This window comes from Oncorhynchus mykiss, chromosome 10 (genome assembly GCF_057628025.1).
Source record: "Oncorhynchus mykiss isolate SJ-2025 chromosome 10, ASM5762802v1, whole genome shotgun sequence".
Lineage (NCBI taxonomy): Eukaryota > Metazoa > Chordata > Actinopteri > Salmoniformes > Salmonidae > Oncorhynchus > Oncorhynchus mykiss.
Window position 1 is genome coordinate 46,280,189 of NC_143031.1, and position 23,951 is coordinate 46,304,139.

The 23,951-nt window shown below is 43.7% G+C and overlaps 1 protein-coding gene across 1 annotated transcript in view; it reads left to right on the forward strand.

Annotated features, from left to right (window-relative positions):
- LOC110533123 (uncharacterized) overlaps nt 1–23,951 on the forward strand; it is a 27,311-nt gene continuing 3,360 nt past the window's right edge. The window contains exons 1-29 of the mRNA XM_090188527.1: nt 1–309; nt 5,444–5,544; nt 6,809–7,420; nt 7,534–7,608; nt 11,987–12,060; nt 12,169–12,575; nt 12,794–12,839; nt 12,956–12,993; nt 13,079–13,203; nt 13,298–13,424; nt 13,531–13,610; nt 13,741–13,785; nt 13,895–13,962; nt 15,784–15,818; nt 15,946–16,073; nt 16,184–16,307; nt 16,434–17,275; nt 17,392–17,617; nt 17,885–18,038; nt 18,278–18,445; nt 18,579–18,701; nt 18,857–18,902; nt 19,747–19,850; nt 19,958–20,082; nt 20,208–20,479; nt 20,605–20,707; nt 20,920–21,203; nt 21,335–21,436; nt 21,561–21,716. Coding sequence (XP_090044653.1) covers nt 221–309; nt 5,444–5,544; nt 6,809–7,420; nt 7,534–7,608; nt 11,987–12,060; nt 12,169–12,575; nt 12,794–12,839; nt 12,956–12,993; nt 13,079–13,203; nt 13,298–13,424; nt 13,531–13,610; nt 13,741–13,785; nt 13,895–13,962; nt 15,784–15,818; nt 15,946–16,073; nt 16,184–16,307; nt 16,434–17,275; nt 17,392–17,617; nt 17,885–18,038; nt 18,278–18,445; nt 18,579–18,701; nt 18,857–18,902; nt 19,747–19,850; nt 19,958–20,082; nt 20,208–20,479; nt 20,605–20,707; nt 20,920–21,203; nt 21,335–21,436; nt 21,561–21,716 — 4,879 coding nt within the window. The 5' untranslated portion in view covers nt 1–220. The remainder of the gene's footprint in view (nt 310–5,443; nt 5,545–6,808; nt 7,421–7,533; nt 7,609–11,986; nt 12,061–12,168; nt 12,576–12,793; nt 12,840–12,955; nt 12,994–13,078; nt 13,204–13,297; nt 13,425–13,530; nt 13,611–13,740; nt 13,786–13,894; nt 13,963–15,783; nt 15,819–15,945; nt 16,074–16,183; nt 16,308–16,433; nt 17,276–17,391; nt 17,618–17,884; nt 18,039–18,277; nt 18,446–18,578; nt 18,702–18,856; nt 18,903–19,746; nt 19,851–19,957; nt 20,083–20,207; nt 20,480–20,604; nt 20,708–20,919; nt 21,204–21,334; nt 21,437–21,560; nt 21,717–23,951) is intronic.

Sequence of the window (23,951 nt, forward strand, 5' to 3'; positions counted from 1 at the left end):
TTGGCTCAACAGCCTGTACATTTTTTTCTCAACAACAGCTGGGAAACATTTGGGATTTCATTTGTGCTGTATATGCTTATTTAAGGACCATTGTTGATATTCTATTGGTCTGTAAAGGGGAAGGACAATCTTAAACTTGCTTTATTTAATTATTCTCTCAGGGGGGGTCAGTGCTGAAAGTAGCTTAAATCTGGATTGTTGAATTGCCGATGAGAAACAAATGTTTTATGGAGATGAGGACAATCCCGACAAGGTTCCAGCTATGCGGTGTGGTGGAGTACGCTGTGTCCGTATGCAGTGCTTTACCAGGTAAAATCTATTCCTCACAGAATCTTTCTCTCCGTTCAGAACATAGACCTACAGTAGGCTACCTATAAGTCCAGGGGTCATTGACTTGATATTGACTGTTCAATTAGCACTGAGGGTGAATAGCATTTCTTGTTGTCCTTTATGGCAGTTTTTTTTTTACAAGGATAATTAAACGTGGATATCAAAATTATATTAGGTTGAGGTAGCCAGGATGAGATTACAGTGTTGTTCGTTTTTTCTATCACTTTGGTGCAATTTCCACAACTACATGGTACATTTTCACAACTGTAAGCACAACAATCAAAACAGATCATCAAAATTGTTTAAAAACTCAAAGCACATTTTCAATTGACTGAGTGCAACAAACCAAATCACTAAGTAACTTGTTTACTGCACTAAATCACTCTTTCAATTTGGATACATATTCAATATGCTTTTCAAAATGCAATATGCACTTTACTTTTGATATGATTTCCTTGTCATTTGTTTACAATACAATTAAATATCACTTATTCAAACTGCTCAAAACTGATTACTACTGAACCAAAATGATGTAGTGCCTAGTTAACTGCTCAAAACTTTACATTTCTATATTTATACCTCATAAATGTATCCTTTTGACAAATTTATGTTGGAAGGTTAAACCAAATCATGTATGGATGTGGCTGTAAATACTACATCATTCTCCTTCAGCCAGTGTGATTCATTTGGAGAATGTGGTAAAATTCACTCTATATGCCACCATTTGGAATTATAGTATAGTCTACAATGCACTGCTGAAATACCTGGGTTGTATTTAAAAACATATTCCCCCTCATTATTTGTATTTCATTGATACACTGTAAGCTGAAGAAGCACAGACACAGGCGATACTGTATCAGTTGACAAGTCACGTAGAAAAGGTGATCTTGTACAATGTTTCATGGGGCAGAAAGGGCATACAACATCGTGCAATCCTTTTACAGAAGCCATTCGCTTTAAAATACCCATATTTCTGATTATTTGTCTTATGTACTGTATAAAGATAATGAAAGGCTAGGAGTTTTTTCCTTGCCACTGTGCTTCTACACCTGCATTGCTTGCTTTTTAGGTGTTTTAGGCTGGGTTTCTGTACAGCACTTTGTGACATCAGCTGATGTGAGAAGGGCTATATCAATACATTTGATTTGATTTGAAACTGTACTGTAAAAAGATAATGAAACTGTAAGACTGACATATTTCTCAAATAAAATAAATGTTGCATGTCAAGTTATAGTCAAATACTTTATGGAAGATGATGTTCAGTACTTTAAAAAAAAAACGTGTTGAAATGTGTATCTTGTATTTTTATGCTATTGCATTAAATGGTAGTTAAAATGACTAAATGGTGAGCTTATTATTTAGCAACAAAACCGACGCGTGCTCAACTATGAGGCAATACAGACTGAGTTGGCTTAGACTTGACATGTAAAATGTTGTTAGTCTCCTAATGTTTATTGAAAACATAAATACATTTGCACAATGAGCACGTGTCTCTCAAACACATAGTTACAGTTGTTGGTTAGCTAGCTAGTGTTTTGCCATATTAGCATAGACATGACATCAGTCAAAACACTTTACAACAAGAAATGGTATCAATAACAAGACACAATTATCTGAAACAAGTCACCTACGATTACCCACAAGGCAGCTTGTCATTGTTGCTAGCCATCTGACCATTCAGAATCATTTGTAACGTTGTCAGCCAACACGTCTATAGGTGACGAAACAACATTTCCGAAAATATACAATGCCAGGGAAAGAGAACGACAATTACCAGGAACTAATCTAATCGTACAAATAACAGCTTGTGGCATTGTAGATTTTAATGTGTGTGTGTGTGTGCTTGCATGCATGTGAGGGATTGTGTGATCAGATTAATTGTATTAATGTTTCGGGACACTTTTGATAGTGTAAATTCAGGTGTGTCAGAACAGGCATACAGTAATGCGTTTGCTTTAGAATTATTTACGACTTACTTGTGTTACGTAACACATTAGATGAAGGCTTCCCCTATTGTGTTAAATATTCATTTGTAACTGACACGGAAATGGCTACAAAGATATCACAGGTATTAAAAACAACATTTGTTTAATGCTGAGAGATCACGTCACAGTTTAGTGTGAACCCCTTTCACCTCCACCCAACACAGGGTGTAATGTTCTCCAGCACACAACACAGAAGACCAGGACAGGTAAGTATACTCAAGTAACCTCCCCTCAGGTAGGTTATCCTCCCTGACTACCTCAGGTAAATAGCGGGCAAATGTGACACTGTATTATTCGGATACAGCACTGCAACAAGATAGTTATTCTAAGGGAAGGCACTGCAACAAGATAGTTATTCTAAGAGAAGGCACTGCAAACAATATGATTAAAGGCACTACAATCTCGCTCTGGTGCTGCACACAACATGAGACCCACCCTTGGCCCAGCTCTACTCTACTCTGCCAACCCCTCTAATGGATTCTACTGCTATGGGACAAAATAGGGAGGGGGAAAGACAGACAGAACAACATATCCAGTAGAAAGGGATGTTATAGGTTCTCGATTTCTAGGGCCCGACGAGAACCATATCCCCTCAAAATAAAATAAACGTCTCTGTATGGCGTTATCCAGATCCACACTGCTCCCTGTCCTGGAATTCACCCCGTCTGAGACTGCTTGGTGACGTCAACAATGGACCCGGCTCCACTGCAAAATGAGGGGAAGACAGACGGCAGGGAAACCTGCCAACAATAGTGGCTTTCAGTGGCGTGGCAAAAGGGCCAATAATAAGAAAGAGTGGTGTAAGGGGAACAGGAAGAATCATGTCCCTTACTTGGCGGAGCTAAAGCTCCTTGATGTGCGTTGTACCAATGTCTCTCTCGGTCCTCTGCTCTTGGATTACCACTCAGCTCCACAGCCCCAGTTCATCGTCAGCGCAGCTGCCCTCTTCCTCACTCAAATATGCAAATAAGACTTTTCGTTCCATAGACACTGGTCCAGTGCAATCACAGCAAACAACCAAACAGACAAGACATGGAAACTTGCGTAGGAGACCGATCCCCACAAAGAGAAATTCTCTGCTCAACTCCCAGCCCCAAACGCCACAAAACACAGGGCTTTTAAAGGAAATTACAGCCAATCTCCAGCTACCTGTCTGGTTAGCCAATTTGCAGGAGGTGAGTCTGATCCCCCCCAGCCCCACCACAGGTCTGTGGAGTTGCATCTGGCCGCGGTCTGAAGATCGGGTAGGGGCAAGGCCGCACATGGTTCCGATGAATTGTCCGCATTGGTCCCCCTTCCTCTGATCGGATACGAATGACTGGCAGGCAGTCCAGGCCAAAGGTGTCCTAGAATGACAAAAGGCTGTGGTTGCTATCGGGTGGCTAGTTATCGGGTGGCAACCCTGATCACGTTGTCGGAAGTTCCCCAGTAACACCCGTTCACTAGCCATCAATGGAAGGTCCTTCGCCTGCTTGTTATACCAGTATTTGTCTTGCCCCTGCGGGTCCTTGCATTGACCTGACTGTAGGCCCGTCATAGCTGGTCATGATGGTGCCTCACCCATCCATCTAGGCCAATCCACAGCATTGGGGCCTTCACCACTGAAATCACATCAACAGGAAGATGGGCATGCCTGCCACACATTACAAAGAATGGGGTAAGTCCGGTGCTGCTATGTTCAGTGTTGTTGTATGCCTGCAGAAGCATGGGTAACTGCTCTGGCCAACGCATCTGCTCATCTTGCCCCAGGGACCCAAGGAGAGATAACAATGTTTGATTAAACCCCTCACATGCCCCAGTGCCCTGAGGGTGGTACATAATGGTTCAGATCTCCTTGATGCAGGGGAGAGGATATGCATCCTTGTGGGTCAGGGCGTTGAGTCGGTGGTAGTCTACACAGAACCTTCAGGTCCCATCCGTTTTCTTCACCAGTACCATTGGTGTAGACAAGAGACTTGAGCTTTATGTGATTACCCCAGAATAGCATCCCTGCCATTAGGGGTCTCCGCGTACAGGCTTGGTGGAATTGATCGGTGTCATACTCGGCTATGGATGGCAGTACCTGTGTGGAATGTGATGTAGGACCGAATCAGACTTACCGAAATCTTCCTCATATATACAATAATAATAACACAATATTTAATGTTCTCCAACACAAAACCCCAACACAGAAGACCAGGACAGATAGTAAGTATGCTCAAGGTAAGTTTTATTTTAAATTCATGGGTTAACATGGATTAGATCGCATTTTCTGACCTCCCACAGCAGACTGTACGATTTCCCCAGACTGTGTCGACACAATAGCCTCCCCTCAGGTAGGTTACCCTCCCTCAGCAGAAGTTACACTACAACACACTGCACACTGAAATGTTCTGATATGGCACTGCAACAATATGGTAAAAGGCACCACAAATCTCACCCCACTGCACACAGAATTATTCTACAGCACTGCAACAAGATAGGATTGGTGGGGCCCCCATGAGACGGTTGAGCTAACGTAGGCTAATTTGATTAGCATGAGGTAAGTAACAAAAGCATTTCCCAGGACATAGACATATCTGTTATTGGCAGAAAGCTTAAATTCTTGTCAATCTAACTACACTGTCCAATTTACAGTAGCTATTACAGTGAAATAATACCATGCTATTGTTTGAGGAGAGTGCACAGTTAAACACAGTCAAAGTGTTTCCTTTCAAATGGTATCAAGAATATGCATATCCTTGCTCCAGGTCCTGAGCTACAGGCAGTTAGATTTGGGTATGTAATTGTAGGCAAAAATTGAAAAAAAGGGCAGATCCTTAAGAGGTTGGGAAGGCACTGCAAGCAATATGGTGAAAGGCACAAAGGTGCAATGCCTCTCTCGGTCTTCGGCTCTCAGATCACCACTCAGCTCCACAGCCCCAGTTCGTTGTCAGCACATCATATCAATCAGTTTGGTTTCACCACACCACCACTATCTCAGTAGTGCAGTCAAAGTAGTGTGATCAAATTCAATGTATTTTCTTTCATATGTGGTAAAGGATCGTCTCATCAGAGTTAATACAGAGTTTCTTTAACAATGAAGCCTCTGCATTACACACTTGATTTATGAGTAGTTAACATTGATCCTGTGATCTGTCGTTATACAGAAAGATGACCAGATCCACAGATCTCCTACACATGGGAATTAGGACACATCCAAGGCTCCTCCGGGTATCCTTCCTAGTCCTTCTTCTTCATGCAGCCATAGGTGAGGTCTTATTATAGGGTAAATCCGTTAGAATTCAATCACTTTTTGACAGCATCCCTTTTGATTTAAACAAAAGTTTCCAAATATGTCTCTGCCCATTGAAAAAATGGACAGAAAGTGACTTTTTGGACCTGAAGTTGACCCATTTTGCATACCCCATCATACCATGAGACATCCATCACTGGAAAAGATAAACGGTTAAGTTTGATATAATTTAAAAGCTTACAAACAGTGTTAAACTATTTTAGAATTTATTTGATCAAAAACTACGCAAACTCCGATTTAAAAAAAATATGTGCTTATGTTGTAGCTTAAACCCTATTTCACATAATCTGAGGTTTTTCCGTTGTGCCCGCCATTGGTTGAGCCACAATATGCTCTTGAATACGGGGTTGTCATTTCAAAAATCAACATAGAATTCATATCCCTTCAGACCACCGCAATTTAGCTGGTACACCATTGACATTTTAATTGAATTGACATTTTAACTTCTAATTACGAACACCAAGATGACCACCGGTCCACCCACTGTCAAATTTGAACTTCAATGGTCATGTCTATTCTATTAGCTATATTTATATGATTTCAATGGGTTGCCTATGGAGGATTTACAGTATCATTTAAAACAACAGATATTCACATTCAAGTCAACATTCTCTGATGTGTGGACCTCCAACCATCATTGTGGTACCATTTGTAAGTTTACATTTCAATTGTATTCCCATTTTAGTACATTTATCAGCCAAAACATGACACCCACCCTGTATTCAAGAGCATGCTGTGGCTCAACTGATGGTGGGCACAACACAAAAACCTCAGATCATGTTAAGTTCGGTCTAAGCTACAACCTATGCAATATTTTTTTTAAATCTACATTTACAAGTTTTTAGATAATTTATGTTAAAGGTTTAAAAAAACACATTAAAAAAAACAATGTTTTTTTTCAGAAATTGTAAAATCGTTTGTAAAGCTTTTAAATTGTATCAATCTCAACCGTTTATCTTTTCCAGTGATGAAGACATGATGTCTTATGGTATGGTGGGGTATGCAAAATGGGTCAACTTTCAGCACCTTTATCTCCTGAATGACTTGGCATCCAGGTCCAAGAAGTCCCTCTCCTAGCAGCGTAGTTTCTTATGTTGTCATTAGGTTTCACGCTGAGAGATGTTGAATGATCTGTTTCTGTTGTCAGGACATTCGTTTGCACAAAGTTTTCCATCTTCACCCTCTCCACCATCATTAACACATCCTTCACTCTCTGCAGCCTCTGCCCCACCTCCTTCCCTATCTACCCCGCCATCTTTGTCCTCACCGCCATCAAATGCACAGCTTAAAACAACAACCACACCACCTACACCAAATACTACCATATCAACTAAAACTACAGCGCCTTCTACACCAAATACAACCACAACAATTACTTCAACCACAACCCCTACACCAACTACATCCACACCAACCACAACCGTGTCAGCTACAACAACCACATCTACTACAACATCTACCACCCAAAGTACTGTAGCATCAACCATGTCACATACTAACACAGCAACTACACCCTATCCAACCACATCAGCTACAACCACGACACCTGCAGCTTCGTCAACCATACCATCCTCAGCTACATTAACCACCACTTACATTCCTTCATCTAACACTCTAAACACATCAACAGTCGTGGTGCCCATGTCGAATGCAGCAGCACCAAATGCATCCACCACCCCACCCCCCACATCACATACAACCCCTCACCCATCACCACTGCACACTGCCTCATCCAACATGACTAGTGGACCAATGGCGTCCACTGTGCCATCTCCATCCACTACCTCTACGCTGCACTCAACCTCACCCATCATGTTGTCCACCGCTAACAGTAAGTTAGATCATTCTTACTACAGTAGCCTATGTTAAAATCAGATCTTTCAGCTCCACGCGTTGTATTGTACAGACTCGGCAAGCTAATCGGCTCCTGGGTCTCCATTTCAGTGACCTCGAAAAATGACACATTTCCGGGACACTCCACGCCTTTACCAACAACAGTCACCTCTAACGTCACTACAGGTAAGTCAACAGTCTGAGTAATGGTGGAGGGGTGTAATCACAATGAGTAATCATATGATTTATGACAGATGATGTCTTAGTATAACATAGGTGTTTGTGTGGAGCTATACAGTGCTTTCAGAAAGTAGTCACACTTTTTGAATTCTTCCACATGTTGTTGTGTTACAGCCTGAATTCAATTAGTTTTTTTTCCTAACCCATCTACACACAATACCTGTAATGACAGTGAAAACATGTTTTTAGACATATTTGAAAATATGAAATGAAATACAGAAATATCACATTTACATAAATATTCAAACCCCTGAGTCAATACTACCTTTGGCAGTGATTACAGCTGTGAGCCTTTCTGCATAAGTCTATAAGAGCTTTAGACACCTGGATTGCGCAACACTTGCCCATTATTCTTTTCAGAATTATTCAAACTCTGTCTGGTTGTTGACTGTGCTTAATTTGAGCCGGATCCTGCCATAACAGGATCCCGCACCTCTCAGATTTGACTTTTGTTTGTTCCGGCACCTATTTTCCCGGACCCAGTACCTCTTGGAGCGGCAGGTAGCCTAGTGGTTACAGCGTTGGGCCAGTAACCGAAAGGTTGCTGGATCGAATCCCTGAGCTGACAAGGTGAAAATCTATTCTGCCCCCGAACAAGGCAGGTAACTAACCCACTGTTCCCTGGTAGGCTATCATTATAAATAAGAATTTGTTCTTAACTGGCTTACCTAGTTAAATTTAAAAAACTATTGCCCCTTCCTTTATTTTGATTTATTAATTGTTTCACTGTTTATTCTAATAAAAGCGATCAGTGTTAAATGAAGTAGCCTCCTCGTTATTTCTCCCGATCCCCAAAAATACCATCACGTAAAAGCGTGGCGATCCTTCTGCGTAATCATCCTATCCTGCCACAATTCCAGACCTGCTCTCTTATTTGTACATATAGGTTATGGGGAGGTAAGATCTTGACACAGGTCTTGGTAGTGGTGGACAGCGAGTGAAGAGGTCCCTATGTAATCCTGCCATGTAGCCTAGTTTAGTCCTCTCCCTACTGAATTTGAAAAGTGGGAAAGCCCGTTCAAAAGTCCAGAGAGTTCAGAAAAGTCCAGAGAATGATTGTGAATCGTGTTCTGATATTGTGATATGTGTTCTACTGCTACGTTGTTGTCTAGAAAATTAGGCTATAATAAATTCGGACTTGTGTAAGCCCCAAAGCTATCAAATCAAATCAAAAATAATTTGATTTGTCACATACACATCACCACGCTGTCTGTGTGGGTGGACCATTTCAGTTTGTCGTTGATGTGTACACCGAGGAACTTAAAACTTACTACCCTCTCCACTACTGTCCCGTCGATGTGGATAGGGGGGGGGGGGGGGGGGGGTCCCTCTGCTGTTTCCTGAAATCCACGATCATCTCCTTTGTTTTGTTGACGTTGAGTGTGAGGTTATTTTCCTGACACCACACTCCAAGGGCCCTCACCTCCTCCTGTAGGCCGTCTCGTTGTTGTTGGTAATCAAGCCTACCACTGTAGTGTTGTCTGCAAACTTGATGATTCAGTTGGGGGCGTGCATGGCCACGCAGTCGTGGGTGAACAGGGAGTACAGGAGAGGGCTCAGAACGCACCCTTGTGGGGCCCCAGTGTTGAGGATCAGAGGGTTGTTACCTACCCTCATCACCTGGGGGCGGCCCGTCAGGAAGTCCAGTACCCAGTTGCAAAGGGTAGGGTCGAGACCCAGGGTCTCACGCTTGAGGACGAGTATGGAGGGTACTATGGTGTTAAATGCTGAGCTGTAGTCGATGAACAGCATTCTCACATAGGTATTCCTCTTGTCCAGATGGGTTAGGGCAGTGTGCAGTGTGATTGTGATTGCGTCGTCTGTGGACCTATTGGGGCGGTAAGCAAATTGTAGTGGGTCTAAGGTGACAGGTAGGGTGGAGGTGATATGGCCCTTGACTAGTCTCTCAAAGCACTTCATGATGACAGAAGTGAGTGCTACGGGGCGATAGTCATTTAGTTCAGTTACCTTGGCTTTCTTGGGAACAGGAACAATGGTGGCCCTCTTGAAGCATGTGGGAATAGCAGACTGGGATAAGGCTTAATATGTCCGTAAACACGCCAGCCAGCTGGTCTGCGCATGCTCTGAGGACGCGGCTGGGGATGCCGTCTGGGCCTTGCGAGGGTTAACACGTTTAAATGTTTTACTCACGTCGGCTGCAGTGAAGGAGAGTCCGCAGGTTTTAGTAGCAGGCCGTGTCAGTGGCACCTGTATTGTCCTCAAAGTGAGCAAAGAAGTTGTTTAGTCTGTCTGGGCGCAATATACTGAAGTATGTGGGCATACTGCAGTGACGTCTAAAATGCGTTGAATGAATCAGCACCTTGGAGAGTGCTGTTCGTTTCACCACCATAGATTGTAGGCTACTTGCATTGGAAAACCTCCCTGGTCTTTGTGGTTGAATTTGTGTTTGAAATTAACTGCTCGACTGAGGGACCTTACAGATAATTGTATGTGTAGGGTACAGAGATAAGGTATTCATTAAAAAATAATTGTTAACACTATTATTACACACAGAGAGAGTCCATGCAACTTATTATGTGACTGGTTAAGCACATTTTCACTACTGAACTTATTTGGGCTTGCCATAACAAAGGGGTTGAATACTTATTGACTCAAGACATTTCAGCTTTACATTTTTAATTAAGTTGTAAAAATGTTAAAAAAAAACAAAAACATGATTTCACTGTAACATTATGGGGTATTGTGTGTAGGCCAATGACAAAAATGTCAATTTAATCCATTTAAAATTCAGGCCATAACAATTTTTTGGGGGAAAAAGTCAATGGCTGTGAATACTTTCTGAAGGCAATGTAAATGTTGCATCATGGTTATGCACTGATCCTCACCTATCTCCTCTCCCACCTCTATTTCAGAGCCAGCAAAGGTGCATTGCAATTTCTCACAGCTCTGTGCCAATCAGTGTAAGTTCAATGAATCATGCTTATAATATGAATATATGATATTGCTGCAATAGTCTCTCATGTCCACTGTTATTTTACTCTTTTTAAATGTTTTAATTTATCTCTTAATTTTATTATTGTCCATCTAAATGTTTTATTTGTCTAGAAAAGTGTTTTATTCTTTGCATTTTTTTTGTAAGAAATGTGCTATATAAATAAAGTTTGATTGATTGATTATACACTGAACAAAAATATAAACTGTCACATACGATGACGCTGGAGGAACGAAGCAGGTAAGGAATGGACATGGAACGAGACAGGAACAGCGTCAGCAAACGAGAAACACAGGCAAAAACAATCAATGCAGCAGCGGGGAACAGAGCTGGGGAACTGACAAATACAGGGGGGGGGGGGGGGGGAGCAGACATGACATAAACACAACATGTAAAGTGTTGGTCCCATATTTCATGAGCTGTAATAAAAGATCCCGAAAATGTGCCATACGTACAAAAAGCTTATTTCTCTACAATTGTTTGCACAAATTTGTTTACATCCCAGTTAGTGAACATTTCTCCTTCGCCAACATAATCCATCCACCTGACAGGTGTGGCATATCATGAAGCTGATTGAACAGCATGATCATTACACAGGTGCACCTTGTGCTGGAGAAATGTGCTCTTCGCGGATAAGTCCCGGTTTCAACTGTAATGGGTAGATGGCAGACAGCGTGTATGGCATCGTGTGGGTTTGCTGATGTCAACGTTGTGAACAGAGTGTCCTATGGTGGCGGTGGGGTTATGGTATGGGCAGGCATAAGCTACAGACAACGAACACAGTTGTATTTTATCGATGGCAATTTTAACTCACAGAGATACCGTGACAATATCGTGAGGCCCATTGTCGTGCCATTCATCCACCACCATCACCTCATGTTTCAGCATGATAATGCACGGCCCCATGTCGCAAGGATCTGTACACAGTTCCTGGAAGCTGAAAAGGTCCCAGTTCTTCCATGGCCTGCATACTCACCAGACATGTCACCCATTGAGCATGTTTGGGATGCTCTGGATCAACGTGTACGACAGCGTGTTCCAGTTCCAGCAACTTCGCACAGCCATTGAAGAGGAGTGGGACAACATTCCACAGGCCACATTCAACAGCCGGATCAACTCTATGCGAAGGAGATGTGTCACGCTGCATGAGGCAAATGGTGGTCACACCAGATACAGATTTTCTGATCCTCACCCCTACTTTTTTAAGGTATCTGTGACTAACAGATGCATATCTTTAAATCCATAGATCAGGGCCTAATTCATTATTTTCAATTGACTGATTTCCTTATATGAACTGTTACTCATTGATATTCAGTGTATAATATGAATTTGACATGTGCTATAATCTAATTGAATGTGTATGTCTTACAGCTGTTTACTATTGGATGGTCCTTGCTGTGGACGTGACTGGAGACCTGAAGAGTGAAACGGACATCAGTGACTGGGTAGGCTTGTGAATGATTCTTGACTGACTGATGTGTGATGAATTGTGTTGAAACTGTACATTTGCTTAGTAATACGTCAAAAGTGACAGCACTGTTTTCCTTTTTCAGTTGTGGGATCTATTTCATACTCACTTGGACACCTGCGAGCCCTACCAACCTGAACAATCAAATGGCACAAACTCGACAGACACACTGCGAACCACCTCAGTCAGTCCAGCATATCCCACCCCCTACAACGTGACCACACGGTCGTACAACTTCACCGTAGCAACACCATCCCAGAACTTCACCACGACAGCACAAACGCTGAACTACAGCTCGACCCCCTCGCACGACTTCAGCATGACGGCCTTGACAACAAACCTGACAACCATGCTTTACAATCACAGTATTACTACCCCTTCACACAACCATGGCATGACTACCACACTCTACAACCATAGCATGACTACACCACCGCACAACTACAGCACGACAACTCATTCTCCCAGCTGTACCATGTCTGCCACCACTAGGTAAAGTACTCAGTCACATGTCATTATTGTTCATTAATATCAATATTAAGTAGATATATATACAGTAGATATATAAAGTATATATATATATATATACAGTAGATATATACAGTAGACTGTATATAGTATATATATACAGTATATACAGTAGATGTGCAGAATATGAACTAACATCTCTGTTCTAAGATAACTCTGTTCATAAATTGTCTGTTCTGCAGTAAAGAGCACGAAGGTGGAAATATGACTGCCGCCAGCCTGTTTCAAGTAAGACTCCATCTCTCGCCAGACCAACCTGCCTTAATGTGCATGTGAACCTAAGGGGGTACTTTTTCTTTTTCTGTGAAAGCGTGTGAGTTGAATCAAAACTCGTATCTTTACAGGACATTGAAGTGACGTGCGTCAATAAAACGAGGATCAGGTTAGTTGAAATACTCATTTCAATACCTCGGGTCAGCATCCTCTGTCTCGCTCCACCTCTTAATACTGCCCCCCTATTCCTCCAGGAGGACTAACTGTACTGTGCTGCTGAAGCTGAGGAAGCCCACATTTCCCTGCTGTGTTCAGCGGGCCATTTGGTTGGCTGCGGAGAACAGCCCCATACGAGCCGATATTGTGGGAAACAGAGTGGGTGAGTGACATTGACCTGAATGTAAATCTGAAATCTCTCACAGAAATGTAAATATCCTTATCAGAGCCTCTCGTCTGTTGCTTGTTGATTGTAGGTAAGGGTTTGTCTCATTGCGCAGGCCAACTGCCTCCAGTCGGTTCTGCGAAGTGCAATGGCTCCCTCAATGGGACCCTCCCTCTCCCAAACACTTGTCAATTTCCAGGGTCTGTTAATATCTCATGGTAAGCTGGACAAGTACATGCAATGCTGTTGTTTCTGTGTTTGCAGAATTTCTATAGAATAAATAGGGTATCCATCTTCTCATACGAACATGTTTTTATCTTACAGTGGACATTGCGGGACTGTTTATGTTCCTCTTGGGAATCAAACCCAAATGGACGACGGCAAGCCCCCTAAACCCTCCATCGGTATAAACGGTTTTATTTACCCATGTGATAATACTCATTATCCACATTCCCTTGCCGTTTCAACCTTCAGTGGGTTTTTAAAACACACACGTATCTGTATCTTGATAAGCACCGTATTCCTGCTTTTCAGAGGCGAAGATTTTCTGCAACTGCTTCGCTTATTGCGATGGTACAGGTAAGTGAAATAGAAAAGAAATCAACTGATGAGTTCGCTGACACTGCGATGGACCCACGTTTTCATCACCCACCATGTGATAACTCTCTCTCCCTCCCTCTCTCTTTAGCTGCACGCTACACCTTGGACGTACAGATCACAGATTCTGCTCTGCACATTTCAAACATCTTCTCTCTGGTGAGCTAGTGCAAATATGCATATACAGGTAACTGCCAAAATAATGGAAACGCTTGAGTAAATGAGGGATACAAAGTATATTGAAAGTGGGTGCTGCCACACAAGTGTGGTTCCTGAGTTAATTAAGGAATCAACAACCCATCATGCTTAGGGTCATGTATAAAAATGCTGGGCAGGCCATCATTTTGGTTACCATGGCTATGCCCCCATAGGATGACGTTGTCACCATTCACAGGGCACGAGTGGTCACTGAATCTTTGTCGAGCATGAAAACGATGTAAACCATATGCCATAGCCATCTGTCACCAGATCTCAACCCAATTGAACACTCATGGGAGATTCTGGAGCGGTGCATGAGACAGTGTTTTCCACCACCATCAACAAAACACCAAATTATAGAATTTCTTGTTGGAAGAATGGGGTCACATCTCTCCAATATAGTTCCAGACACTTGTGGAATCTATACCAAGGTACATTGAAGCTGTGCTGGCTCGTGGTGGCCCAATGCCCTATTAAGACACGATGATGCTATTTCCTTTATTTTAGCAGTTACCTGTATGTGTATATATATGTGTGTGTGTGTGCATGCTTGCGCACTGTCTGTGTGCATGCATATACACTGAGTGTACAAAACATTAGGAACACTTTCCTAATATTGAGTTGCACCTGATTCTGCCCTCAAGAACAGCCTCAATTTGTTGGGACATGGATTCTACAAGATGTTGAAAGCGTTCCACAGGGAAGCTGACTCATGTTGACTCCAATGCTTCCCACAGTTGTGTCAAGTTGGCTGGATATTCTTTAGGTTGTGGACCATTCTTACGAAACACACACGGGAAACTATTTTTGAGTGAAAAACCCAGCAGCGTTGCAGTTCTTGACACACTCAAACTGATGCGCCTGGCACCTGCTACCATGCCCCCTTCAACGGCCCTTAAATCTTTTGTCTTATCCATTTACCCTCTGAATGGCACACCTACAAATCAAGCCAAATCACATTTGTTTATATAGCCCTACATCAGCTGAAATATCAAAGTGCTGTACGGAAACCCAACCTAAAACCCCAAACAGCAAGCAATGCAGGTGTAGAAGCACGGTGGCTAGGAAAAACTCCCTAGAAAGGCCAAAACCTAGGAAGAAACCTAGAGAGGAACCAAGCTATGAGGGGTGGCCAGTCCTCTTCTGGCTGTGCCGGGTGGAGATTATAACAGAACATGGCCAAGATGTTCAAATGTTCATAGTGGATTTAACAAGTGACATCGATAAGGGCTCATAGCTTTCACCTGGGTTCACCTGGTCAGTCTATGTCATGGAAAGAGCAGGTGTCCCTAATGTTTTGTCCACTCCGTGTATATGTATGTGTGTTTAAAACCTACCAGCCTGTATTAATTACTTCTTCCCCAGGTTAAACAGCTAAGACATCCACCACCCTGTCACAACACCTCAGCGACAGAGTATGTCCTAATTTCTTCATTCGTTTTAATACAGTTTTCCCTCTGCTTAACGTCAAATATTCTCACACTTTCTAATTCGATCATCACAGCCTTAATGAACCCCAACAGTACCTATAGCACCAAACCTCCCACACCACGTTTGATATTTTCCTGACATAATTCTCTGTTACAGTCCCCCTAGTCCTCTGCTCATCATATCGACTATCTTTCAGGTAATTTTGCATTGGGGATAATAACCCAACACCACAATGAACTCTCATTGTTTTATGTTGCTCTGTAAATAAACCATATGCTAACTTATTGTCACACACTCCTGGTGTGACGTCGTGTGTGGCCTTAAGACCTGTTCTGTGTTCTTTTCACACAGTGTGCTTACGTAAAATGCTTTAGCACGGAGACAAAGTGAGTTCCCATAAATACTTGCAGGCCCATAAACCTTTACAGTACATTCAAGACAGCTGCCCTCGATGTGCAGTGATGGTGGTCTTAATACTTATTAATAACTACACGGTTACTGTTTCCTTACCAGTCTCCAAAGCTGCAGGGTTATCGTGGGCCTTGGACATTCAGTGCCTATATGTGCAGTCAGTACTGCATTGATGACTGTGTTCAGTGATGAACATGGCATTGACTATGACGGAAAGGTGACACGATCAGGTGAGTAGCCCCACCATGGAAAGTGGAGGCAGAGAGCATCCGTGTAGTCGTTCATGTACGTTATACAATATGTGTCTGGCTGCTTGTTTGTGTCCATACATCTCACACAGGAATTTGTAGCTGGCCAGGATCCAGTGGAGATCTATTGAATTCGACTTTCAGCTCGGCGGAGAGCTGCCTCAACCACTCGGAGTTCTGGACGACTGTAGAGGAGAGCCATGACAAATTTGTCTGGTCAGTCCAATCTGGCGTTGTGTGCTTCAAAGACGGCAAAACCCTTGTTACACATTTTGTAATCATGTTAAACACTGTAAATGACGGAGAGTAAGCACGTTGCACATTGTTATATGTACATTTAAGTTGTAACACTTCACCAATTACTGGATATGGACTAAAGATGTACATTTATCGGTTCTTTTCTCTTTTTAGCAAACAAGGAGAAGTTGTGTGCGTGCTCCCGAATGAAATGTGTGACAGATACCCCACACCTCCTCTCACTTCACCCAGCCCAATAGCCAGCACTACTTTGCCTGCAACAACAACACAGTCTCCTCCACCCAACACCACTCTACAACAAAACACCACCTCCCTCCCATTGAACACAACATTACCTCCACCCAACAGCACCTCTACAGCGCCAAATACTACAACATCAGCTCCTAATACAACAACATCAGCTCCAAATACTACATCAGCAGCTCCAAATACTACAACATCAGCTCCAAATACTACATCAGCATCTCCAAATACAACAACATCAGCTCCTAATACAACAACATCAGCTCCTAATACAACAACGTCAGCTCCTAATACAACAACGTCAGCTCCTAATACAACAACGTCAGCTCCTAATACAACAACGTCAGCTCCTAATACAACAACGTCAGCTCCTAATACAACAACGTCAGCTCCTAATACTACAACATCTGCTCCTAATACAACAACGTCAGCTCCAAATACTACAACATCAGCTCCAAATACTACAACATCAGCTCCTAGCACCATTGTCACACCACAAACCAACACAATGACAACCATCCACCCCATTCATCCTTCGCTAAACACCTCCACAACCAGGACCATTGCCACAACTCCCCTGGGTAATACCACTGCAAACTCATCAACACCCGTCCTTCCACCAGTAAACACCGCAACAGCCTCCCCAAAGACCACCACGACAGCCGTGATAACAACCACCGCAGGTAACCACTGGGATTCTAACCCACTCTGACCTTTGATCTATACTCGTCATAGCTGCTGCTGTTACATTCATTTCCATTGAACATACTTGTTTTTTTATGGATCCCTTTTCCCACAGCACAAAACACCACAGAAGCCAGTAATGAAGAGCAGGCCAACCAGTTGCTGGATCTGACAAGCGACGTGTCCAAGCTCAACTCCTCCCAGGTGGACCAGCTGGTATCCCAGCTAGAGGCCCTGCTTGCTGGGCCCAATGTCAGCCTGGCTCTGGGGAAAACCTCTGTCACGATCGTTAGCAACCTGCTGGGTGTCTCCTCTGACACCCTGGCCTCCTCCTCCACCAAGTGAGCTGACTGGAGCTAAACAATGTACAGTTGTTCAGTTGTTCTGCCTGTTGTGCTGCCTGTTGAGCTGCCTGTTGAGCTGCCTGTTGTGCTGCCAGTAGTGCTGCCTGTTGAGCTGCCTGTTGTGCTGCCTGTTGAGGTGTACCTGAAAGGATTACTTATACAAAGCCTGTAAAGAGACTGTGGCTACATTTTCTTGAAACTGAAAGAAAACTTAGCAATGGCTTTGCTAGGCTGCACGTCCGTAACAGTTCATTTTTCTACCAGGATCATTGGGATTGTTGATACTGTGGGCCTGAAGCTGGTTGTTCAGGAAGACGCTACGATTTTAACCGAATCGGTCGCTCTCGCCGTCAAAACGGTGGACGGCACTGATTTCCAGCGAACATCTTTCTCCATCCGAGACCCCAACAGTGTGCAGGTATGACCTAAACCTTCTAGTAAGGAAACACTGAATAGGAAATACTGTAACCTTGGTTGCCCTCAAAATGCATGCAAATCTAATGTAAGACACCCTTCACTCTGCATGTATTATCTTTGCACAGCACAGTATGATCTGGTATGGTACTCCCTGTACAGTGTGAGGCCCTGCTGGTATGTCAACTCATAACCCCTGTTTATTGCTATGTTTTAACCATAGAGAAATGTGTCCCCTTGTAGATCCGTGGAGACAACAGAGCCAGGAGGAGTGTGAGAGCAGAGGCTTCCTCCCTCCCTCAGGGGTCCGTCACATTCCCCTCTTCCCTCACAGCGAACCTCTCCCCTGAGCAGCAGCTACAGGCCTCCAGACTCCAGTTCAACTTCTACCAGAAGAGCACTGTGTTCCAGGTACCCCAAAACCGTACCCTATTCCACTGTACGATCTGCTAGAGTAGAATTGAAGCATGACAGAGTTGAAAAACCCCTACACCCTAGTGGACTAGTGTAGTAATTGTCAGATTCTTTCCATGCTGTTTCTCAGGACCGAGCCCTGGGAGACAGCAAGCTGAATAGTGGAATCCTGGGGGCCAGTGTGGCCAACCTGTCAATCAAGTCTCTGCAGGAGGACGTGGTCATCACCCTGAGAAACACTGAACCTGTCTTAGTGAGTCCAGCAAACACCACACTGTACATTTGAGTCAAAACCGCATGCCTTGCGTCCTGGATGTGACATCTTTGAGAAAGCATTTCATGTCTGTCACCTTGTCATCCCAATGAATCCTTGACACACTGTCGTCTATTGATCATTTGTCCACACAGGCACATTTCGTGGTGGCATGTGTTTTCTGGGACTTTGGCATGAATGGTAAGCGTTCCGCTTGTGTCAAATCAACATCAACTGTTGTGGTGAACAGCAGCTGGAGACTAACAGTGAAACGCTAACTTGCGGGTCCTTTTCCACCAACGCAGAGTTAAAGGTACAAAATAGAAAATAGAAATAGTGAGACGAGAAACAAATAGACGGTGAATAACGAATCACAATCAACATTTCAAATGACATGGCTATGTACAGGGAGTACCAGTTGGTACCGAGTCAATGTGCAGGGGTACAAGGGGATTGAGGTAGCTATGTACATATAGGTAAGGGTAAAGTGACTGGGCAACAGGATTAGATAATAGACTGAGCTGTAGCAGCCGCATATGTCGAGAGTGTGAAAGTCTATATGTGTGTGAGTGTGTGTGTGTGTGTGGCATCAGTATGCATGTGCGCGCATGTTATGGATGTGCGGGTGTATGTGTGTGTTGGTGTGTTAGTGTAAGTATGTGTGAGCGTGTGGGTAGAGGCCAGTGTTGGTGCATAGGGTCAGTTCAAGAGAGTTAGTTAAAATAAGGGTCAATGCAGGTTGTTCTGGTTGCCATTTGATGAGCTATTTAGCGGCCTTGTTTAGCAGTCTTATGGCTTTGGGGGGGTAGAAGCTGTTCAGGGTCCTGTTGGTTCCAAACTCGGTGCACTAGTACCGCTTGTCTTGCGGTAGCAGAGAGAACAGTATGACTTGGGTGACTGGAGTCTTTGCAAAAAATGTTTGGCCTTCCTCTGACACCGCCTGGTATAGAGGTCCTGGATGGCAGGGAGCTCGAGCCCAGTGATGCATGAAACGAAGGCTACCTCTTAAAATGAATAGAATTGTTTTAAAAAAAAAATCTGATAGATGGCTCAGGAGGCTGGAACCGGGATGGCTGCTCTGTCAGGAACAGCACAGATAATGAGACTGTCTGTGTCTGCAACCATCTCACCTGCTTCGGTGTTCTACTGGTGAGTCCATTCTGAGATAGAGGGTTGTAATGGGATCTCTCCCATTCAGTCTTTGTCAACAGAATGATTTAATGTGTATTACATGTTTTTGGTGTTTCTTCTCACAGGACATGTCCAGAACGGGCATAACCAGTTGTCTCCAGGCCACAATCCTCACCTACATCACCTACATTGGCTGTGGTATCTCCGCCATCTTCCTCTCCATCACTCTGCTCACCTACCTGGCATTTGGGTGAGTCTGAGTGCAGGATATCCATGATGACACCCACCTGGAGGGCTGCTCTAAATACAAAGACATATAAACAAGCTCGAATCAGTGCAACATCAATCTTAATGCGTTTCAATGTGTTCCTGTAGGAAACTGCGTAAGGACATGCCATCTAAGATCCTGATCCAGCTGTGTGTGGCTCTGTTGTTTTTGAACCTGGTGTTCCTGGTGGATGGTTGGCTGGCCCTCTACCCTGACGCTGTGGGCCTCTGCATCTCCACCGCCTGGTTCCTGCACTACTTCCTGCTGGCTTCCTTCACCTGGATGGGCCTGGAGGCCGTCCACATGTACCTGGCCCTCGTCAAGGTCTTCAACACATACATACCACGTTACATGCTCAAGTTCTCGCTCCTTGGCTGGGGTAGGTGAAGAAAGGATTCTGTCTGTTTTCTTCTTCTTCTCATGTTAGTGAAGAACAGCCACCGTGTGCAAGTAAACGTGACCGTTTCTTACGGTTTCAATGCAGTCTGTTGTCTCTCAACCTAGGAACTCCACTCCTTGTGGTCATTGTCGTCATTGCTGTTGACGAGGACAACTACGGACTAGTTGGCTACGGAAAGTACGTAGATGGCTCCCGCACAGATGACTTGTGAGTCCCTTGCATTTTGTTCACTATTCAACATGCCGATTTACAGTTGGAGTCTTTGTATGAAGCGCGTGTATGTGCATCATGAAATGCATACTCACATTTGCGTAATAGGACAGCTGATAGGTCTACACCTTATTATCCATATATATATTATTTATTAATGTTATACTGTATTGTAAGCCATATATCTTCTCTCCGTTCTTCTCCCACAGCTGCTGGCTGAAGAACGACATTGCCTTCTACGTAACCGTTGTGGCTTATTTCTGTGTCATCTTCCTGATGAATCTCGTCATGTTTGCGGTAGTGATGGTTCAGCTGTGTCGGATAAAGAGGCAGAACCCCGACAACAAGAAGCACCGTAACGGGCTGCAGGACCTGCGCAGTGTGGTTGGAGTCACAGTACTCCTGGGTCTCACCTGGGGCTTTGCCTTCTTCGCCTGGGGGCCCGTCAACCTGCCCTTCATGTACCTCTTTTGCATCTTCAACTCCTTTCAAGGTGAGATTTCGAGCTCCTTCAGATCTGCCCTAAATGCTGTATTCTCAGAGAGGACAGACGGTGCGTGTGGGGTTTCATGGGGAAGTGTGTAACCAGTTGGTACTTAATCTGGAGCTTGTGTTCTTTTGCAGGGTTCTTCATCTTTGTGTTCCACTGCGCTGTGAAGGAGAACGTGAGGAGGCAGTGGAGGACTTATCTCTGCTGTGGTAGACTGAGACTGGCGGAGAACTCAGGTAAGACCTGTTGACCTACACCTTGTAATAAAACAGTGACCTACATGTGGTTAATTTATGAAATCACAGTGCTCTAGGGTAAAAGAGCAGAACGTTTCATCTCATTCGTCTTTTCTCATCACAGAGTGGAGCCGCACCGCAACACAGAAGACAGGGAAGAAGTCATTGCCAGTGACCAGAGCCACTTCCCTCCACTCCGACAACTCCTCCCAGTTCAACAATTCCTCCATCTTCTCCTTCTTGTCCAATGACTCCTCAGAGCGACCCAGTGGAGGAATAGGTAGGCATTGGGAACCAGGGAGGGGGAATCAGGGTTTGTTAACAACCAATATGAGTCAGAAAACAGTAAAGAAATATATATATTTTTTACATGCTGGTCTACTCTTGTGCCATGTCATCATATTAAAACCATTGTATGCAGAGCTGGGGATGGCTTAGCAAGCCTTCATCTCCATCTCACTAATTACCTATGTAACCCCTGAACTCTGTGACGGGCTCTGAGATGACCTTTACTTTACAGCAGTGGTGTAAAGTACCTAGGTAAAAATACTTTAAAGTACTACTTAAGTAGTTTTTTGAGTATTTGTACTTTACTTTACTATTTATATTTTGACAAGTTTTACTTTTAATTCACTACATTCCTATGAAAATAATGTACTTTTTACTCCATACATTTTCCTTAACACCCAAAAGTACTCGTTACAATTTGAATGCTTAGGAGTACAGGAAAATGGTCCAATTCACGCACTTGTCAAGAGAGCGTCCATGGTCATCCCTATTGCTTCTGATCTGGCAGACTCACTAAACACAAATACTTAGTTTGTAAATGATATCTGAGTGTTGGAGTGTGCCCCTGGCTGTATAAGGAAATAGTGCCGTCTCATTTGCTTAATATAAGGAATGCACTTATGACAATTGACTACTTTTTCTACCACTGTACTTAAGTATGTTTAAAACCAGATACTTTTAGACTTTTGCTCAAGTAGTATTTTACTGGGTGACTTTCACTTTTACTTGGGGTATCTTCACTTTTACTCAATTATGAGGATTAGGATTTAGTCAATTTAGCCAAGCCAATCAAATGGTTACTGCATCTAACTGCACCCCCACCAATACCTCTAGTTTAGTTGCTGCTTCCCTGATTCCATCGTTCATAAGTGACACTGCTCCCTTGTTGCTTGTTTTCTTTTCTTCATGAAAAAGGCCTTTCATCGGTTCTGCTGCCAGACATTGGAAAGAATGTCATACATTTAGTTATAAACAGTGAATCACCAGAATAATTTGGCCCTTGAATATAGGACACTGGAAGTCTAATCACCATAACCAGCTGACTTTATATGTGGTCCTTCAACGCAGAGGAGTTAATCTCAGAAATACACTACATGACCTATGTGGACACCTGCTCGTCGAAATCTCATTCCAAAATCATGGGCATTAATGTGGAGTTGGTCCCCCCTTTGCTGCTATAACAGCCTCCACTCTTCTGGGAAGGCTTTCCGCTCGAACATTGCTGCGGGGACTTGCCACCATTCAGCCACAAGAGCATTAGGTCGGGCACTGATGTTGGGCGATTAGGCCTGGCTCCCAGTCGGTATTCCAATTCATCCCAAAGGTGTTTGATGGGGTTGAGGTCAGGGCTCTGTGCAGGCCAGTCAAGTTCTTCCACACCGATCTCGACAAACCATTTCTGTATGGACCTCGCTTTGTTATGCTGAAACAGGAAACCCTCCCTAAACTATTGCTAAAAAGTTGGAAGCACAGAATTGTCTGGAATGTCATTGTATGCTGTAGTGTTAAGATTTCCCTTCACTGGAACTAAGGGGCCTAGCCCGAACCATAAAAAAACAGCCCCAGACCATTATTCCTCCTCCACCAAACTTTACAGTTGGCACTATGAATTCGGGCAGGTAGCGTTCTCCTGGCATCCGCCAAACCCCTATTCGTCCGTCAGACTGCCAGATGGTGAAGCGTGATTTAACACTCCAGAGAATGCGTTTCCACTGCTCCAAAGTCCAATGGTGGCGACCTTTACACCACTCCAATCAACGCTTTGCATTGCACATGGTGAGCTTAGGCTTGTGTGCGGGTGCTTGGCCATGGAAACCCATTTCATGAAGCTCCCGACTAACAGTTCTTGTGCTGACATTGCTTCCAGAGGCAGTTTGGAACTCGATAGTGAGTGTTGCAACCGAGGACAGACGATTTTTATGCGCTTCAGCACTCGGCGGTCCGTTCTATGGGCTTGTGTGTGCACAATAACCACTTTGCGACCACTTTGCGGCCGAGCCGTTGTTGCTTATAGACATTTACGCTTCACAGTAACAGCATTTACAGTTGACCAGGGCAGCTCTAGCAGGGCAGAACTCTTACGAACTGACTTGTTGTAATGGTGGCATCCTTTGACGGTGCCACATTGGCCTTACTGAAGAGCTCAGTGACTTTCATTCTACTGCCAATGTTTGTCTATGGAGATTGCATGGCTGTGTGCTCAATTTTATACACCTGTCAGCAACAG